Genomic DNA, 6000 nt, shown 5'->3' on the forward strand with positions numbered 1-6000 from the left:
CCCCACAACAAAATACCTTTAAAATAGAAAGAACCAATCAGAAAAGCACATGGAAACAAGAAGCTAATACACAAACATACACATGGTTCCTCAAAACCACATTAGTCTTCCATTTGTTTTTCTGCACGGTAGAAGAGAGTTATGATTTCTGTTCTCATTTGCTGATAATCACCAAGCCAATGCTTTCTCAAACAACAAAAATGGTCTTTGCCTCCTACAGACTACTCAGCATCTGGATTGAAAATTAATACAATTTAAAATTTAGAAGTTTCATGCCATCTTAGACCAGTCCAGCTAGACTAGATGAAGCTATCACTCCCATTCACCTACTTGTATACTGGACTATTGCCTTGTGTGAAAAGCTACCAGCTACTTCTGACCCTTCCACCCCCCAGGCCAACCCCAACAGTGAATTAATTGTCTGGGGCCATTCCAGTGACTGGTGAAAAGCACAAGTTTTAGCACCTACTCTCCCACAGAAGAAAAAAGTGAGAAATAGAGTATACAGTTAAAATTTTGACTTCCTTCCCCTGTGGTCTTATTTGAAACCACTGCTAAAATACTGCACTAGAATTATTTTAGGTGTCAGGTTTTCCTAGAGATAGAAAAAAGTAATGTTTTTCAAAGTCATAACTATTAACAAGTCACCTTTTCCTGAAAAAAAATAAGATGTTTCATAAATTACTACTGCCTTAACTCAAAAGAACACCTCCACACCCCTGTGACAAAACAAAATTCTATAACAAAGCTTATCCAGGAGACAAGTAACTTCTTCAGAGGCCACTTAGATCACATGGAACATGTTACCAAGAGTTGGAATAGCCAAGCCCCACACCTAGGGGATTTAATTTTCATTATTAGTTTTTGGTGCAGTATAGTTTTTGAGCATTGTTTAACAAAGTCCCCAAGAATTTACCAGAGTAAAGAYACTACTCCCATAGAGAGGAAAAACAAAACACAACAGATTAAGTCTTTGTTCACAACCTGAAGACACTATATTATGCTGGACTAACAGCTGAAATAAGATATTATACTTAAAGGAATAGATTCTGGCAACTATTTAATTTATTAACGTTTACTAACAGGTTACAAACTAAGCTTACTAGAAGCCTTATCACATTAGCTTTTTCCTCAAGTGTTCAATAAATGAACGATATGTGCAACTGGAAACTGCAGTAATGGCATTGGGTACAGAAGGACAAAGTGCCTTCACCTCATACAGACCATGCCTTTCTGGTACCTCTTTCACAAAAAGAAGAACAGAAGATGGAAAGAAAGAAGGACAATTCAAGTAATAGGAGTCCTCCCATCTAGGGGACATTAAGCAGGGTTTTGGGGGAAAAAATACCTAACTATAAAACATGTATTAAAAAGTAATATAAAAATGTCAATTACATAATTAATAATTTGAAAACAATTTTACACAACTTCCTGTTAAACAACCTAAACCTCATAGTGGCCTAAAGAAAAGCATACCAAGATGAACGACCATCCATTACATTTACTCTGTTTCTGAATCTCTCTCCTTGAGCATCAGCAGCTGACCACATGTTACCTCACATGCAGCAAGGCTTTTTTAGTATTACATTGAGTAATCATGGCACAGCTAATGCAAGAACCATCAGCTTAAGTAATTTTCACCCTCTTTTAGCATGGAAATTCTAGACCTGGTATACCAGGAATCATTTCAATTCCTTTTCAAACTTGCTATGCAGCTTCCATCAACTGAAATCTCATATCCCTGACTGCAAGACAGGAAAAACACGTGCTCATTTTTGTAAATATTAAGATCCATTGTGCTTTTTTATCTATAGAAGTTCAAGGCATCATGAATTTAGTTAAGTGCTGTAAAAGTGTCTATAAATAAAGTATTTGTGGGATGCTGCTGCTTGTGCTGTCCCTGTTCTTTGAATAGCAGACTGTTTCTAGTCCTTACAATCTGCCATTTGCATTAAATTCATTTGCATTAAATGCATATGCATTAAATGCATTATGAGAAACAAAAAGCTAAAATGAACCAGCATATTTCCACACCTACTCACAGTCTAGAAGAGGATTTTAAAAAAGCCATGTTAAAACATATGTATGAGGAAACATGACGACAACCATTTTTAAAGAGAATGAAAACCTAGAAATGCATAAATAGTGTGCTCCAGAATATTACTGTATTTACCAATCTTCACTATGTTAACAAATAGCCTCCTTTCTGCTCATATAAGCACCAGCTAAAATACAGCATGATTACAGCCAGCCATGTTAGAATGCAAAGTCTACATTACTATTTGTGTGCAATTACTCTGTTAATTAAGATAATAAGTCAAGCACTGAGGTGTCCAAAATTGTACAGAGACTAAATAATGCCCACTGGGAATGACAACCATACTATATGTGCCAGTCACATTCCCAGTTCCTTTCCCACTCTGACCCTGATCATATATGATCAAGTACCGTAGACAAATGAACTGTATTTTTCATTGGGAATTCTATCTGGATGAACGAAAGAAACAGTGTATGAACACTAAAGCATATTCTCTGATTGACATTAATCTCTTTCATATTTCAAATTTAAAACCCAAAAATCTACATCAGCAAAGACAGAAAGAAATTACAAAGAAACCCACATATATATTTTTGGTTACCTATGAAACTCTTCACTTATTAACTAGGGGAGCTTTATACTCGATCTTGAAGTACCAAGAGGGAATAAGAAAATCAGTCTTGGTCTCAGCAACTTGTTATGAAGCTTGAGAAAAGAAGCAGTCAACAGATGTACTGCAAAGATGCTGATAATGATGAGCCTTACAACTGCACAGGAATTAAAATTATGGCCAAGAAGTGGCGCTCTTTTTAAGATCATAGCAATATACTGTAAAGACAGTACATAATTGCAATATTTACACCACTATAAACATCTTCACTGACACATTTCCCATTTCATTCTGCAAGCTCCCCCATAGCTAAGATCCCTTCTGGTAGCTAGGTTCCCTCCATCAAAGTGCAATCACTCTTACGGGAATTTGCCAAAATATTTTTACATGTAATTTACAAGTTTTAATGAACTTCCTAATTTATGACAGAAGCATGAACCGCTCTGCTCAACAGACAAATGAGAATTTGTTGAAGYTCATAAGTAGTCCAACCCACCTATCCCTAACAGTCCTTTCAAAGCAGGAAAAACAGTAAACCTGGATGAGTTCTTTGTTCTCAAACATTAACTTTCACTATCAAGACATGGTGTTTAGAGGCTGAAATACATAATTTTTCAGTATATATTTTACATTCAAACCAGTATGAACATTTTAAAGGAAATTTCAGGAAATCCACCCAAACGGTGGATTTCCAAATAAAACAAAACTACTAATTCTGAGTTTCTAGATTAATGTGGGAAAGGGGGTGAATAATTACTTAATCGACCCCTTTCAGGTTGCTGTGCCTTGCGGGTAGGCAAAACAGAGAAATGCAGAAAGAAAAAAATCAGCATCAACAACAGAAACATTAGTCAAAAATGGCACACTTCATCGTATACCTATAAAAAGAAACTACACAACACAACAGCTGGCAGCCTTTGATTAAGCTTAAGGTCTCCTGACAATAAACCAGGCTACTGACACTTAACTGACATGCCTGCATCGACAGTTTGAGAGAGGAGACCTCTGGGAATTACAGAGAATGCTAAAAACGATAATGAGCAACTAGAAGAGAAGCCCAGAAACTCACAATAAGGCTAGGAAATAAGATGTACGTCTCATAACCAAAAAAGGGAATAGATGAATATTTAAGATTGCAGCAAGCAAATATTTATTTACTGTAAATAAAACTGACTTCCTTAAAAGCATTGTCTCTTATCTTGTCAAATACCAGGCAGTAGTTCCACAATCATTTTCCCTCGAAACCACTTGCCATGTCAAAATTACAATGTAGAAAGACTTAAAACACTTTTTCAAAGTGACTACAATTTAGTGTGAAAAATACTATGGTTTTAGTAATATTTACCTCATGTTCTTGGTTATCTTGTCCATCTTTGCCACTTTTTCCACTCTTGACTGATTTTGCAGGTTCCTTAAAAAAAAAAGTTTGCAGTCTCAGTTTTTTTGAAAAGGAGATCTAGATAGATTTTCAAGTCAAAGAATTAGGCTTTTTTAGACACTCACTTAAAGTAATAAAATTGACAAAATAAAAATTATACTATTTTACTGGAAGATAAATATTCACCTATAGAAATAAGCTTTCACATAGGTAAGCAGGCAGGGACAAAGATGCAAGTGATTTGAACCATGTCTAAGAAATTACTTCTACCACCTTGCTGTCTTTGGTCTTTAGTTTCGTAAGTGTTTAAATTTAGTTTACCTTTGAAATTAGCATCAGTATAGTATATTGCACGTTTTACACTTCAGTATTTTGCCTGTTCTTGGGGCTAGAAAGTCCAGTATTAGAACTAGGCCCACAAGTCAATTTTCTCCCTCATAGCACCGTACTTTTCTTGAATCCTTCACCCATTTTAGAGATTTGTTACTCAGAAAAGTGAAGAAAAGTTTCAACGTTTTTAATATCAAGAGTGCCAAGAATATTGGGAAAATGTTAAAGCAAACAACCCCCCACAAACCACAACATCCAACCTCCCTACATCTAATTTTAAAATGACGATGACAAACTAAAAGACTAACAGAAGCAGTCGAGAGAGACAGCAGCTGGCTGAGGCAGACAGCACACTTCACTGTTTCTGACTTCCACTCATATGGCTAATTGCCTATCACACAAAATAAAGTGCAATCCAGCTAACTTCCTGCCGGATTCACAAGTTTTCTGCCATCATTACTTGTGCAAGCCCCTTTCGTAGCCGCCAGACAAATAACTCCCTGGAGCCTGAGGCAAAGCGGGGCCAAAGCTAGGTTCATTGCTATTGTCAGGAAAAGAAGCCGAAAGACTCCGAGGGGCGATTAGTGCTCCTTGAATACTTACGGAGATCCCCCAAGCGCAACCCCCACTGCAGCCAGAACTACGCAGCAGCGAAACTTCCCAGGACAGGGCCCGGGCAAATAAGTCTTGGGGACGGATCCCCCTCCCCCCCAACGTCGTGGAAATCACCCCACCCCAACACCCCCGGGCTAGTCCCGAGCGAAACCCCCCTTCCCGCTCCGCCTCAGTCAGCCCCGGCTGAGGACACGTTTCCCATCCSCTCCCTCCAGCACTCCCCCGCACGCCAAACCCACGCCGCCCTCCACCGACTCCCTCCCTCCGACGGCCGCCGGCGAGACGATACCAGGACCCCGCCTCGGCACCCCCGGACTAGGCCCCGCCGGGAGCTGTCCCCTCCCCGGCACCCGGGGGGAGGCGGAGGCCGGCACACAGCAGCGAGGGAGGGAGCTGCCCCTCACCCGGTGGTGCCCCTCGCGCGGCTCTCCCAGCGCTGGGGAACGGGCACCGCGCTCCGCTCGCCGCTGCCGCCCCCCACYCCAGGCCCCTCCTCCCCGCGGGGCCTGCACCCCACAGCCTCCCTGCGGAACTCAACCTCCCCCGATCCCCCCCAACTCACTTTCTCCTTCTTGTTTTTATTCGGCATGGCCGCGGAGGCGCAGCCCCCACCGGCCCCGCTTCGCTCCGCGCCGCGCCCGCCCCGCGCTGCCGCTCCCCCGCTCCGCGGCGGCCTCGGCACCCCCCCTTCCTCCCCCGCCCGCGGGGACCGGGCCCTGCCCGCCCATTGGCTGCGCACATCACGTGGGCAGCGGCTCGCGTCGCATCATCGCGTGGGCGGGGCTGGCAGCGCACCCGCCCCCCGGCGGCTCCGGCGCTGTACCCGGGGCTACGGCGCTGTACCCGGGGCTACGGCGCTSTCCTCGCGGCTCCAGGGCTCTCCTCATGGTTCCGGGACTCTCCTCACGGGTCCGGGGCTCTCTTCGCGGCTCCAGGGCTCTCCTCACGGTTCCGGGACTCTCCTCACGGTTCCGGGACTCTCCTCACGGTTCCGGGACTCTCCTCACGGCTCCGGGGCTCTCCTCACGG

General features: G+C 42.8%; 1 protein-coding gene across 1 annotated transcript in view; it reads right to left on the reverse strand.

Annotated features, from left to right (window-relative positions):
- PPP2R5C (protein phosphatase 2 regulatory subunit B'gamma) overlaps positions 1-5626 on the reverse strand; it is a 74958-nt gene extending 69332 nt beyond the window's left edge. Inside the window, exons 1-2 of the mRNA XM_057365782.1 lie at positions 5534-5626; positions 3994-4059 (exon numbers count right to left, since the gene is read on the reverse strand). Coding sequence (XP_057221765.1) covers positions 3994-4059; positions 5534-5560 — 93 coding nt within the window. The 5' untranslated portion in view covers positions 5561-5626. The remainder of the gene's footprint in view (positions 1-3993; positions 4060-5533) is intronic.
- Between the last annotated feature and the right edge of the window lie 374 nt (positions 5627-6000).

The sequence above is a fragment of the Malurus melanocephalus genome, unplaced genomic scaffold (genome assembly GCF_030028575.1).
Source record: "Malurus melanocephalus ecotype Western Australia unplaced genomic scaffold, MMel_1.1 scaffold_57, whole genome shotgun sequence".
NCBI lineage: Eukaryota > Metazoa > Chordata > Aves > Passeriformes > Maluridae > Malurus > Malurus melanocephalus.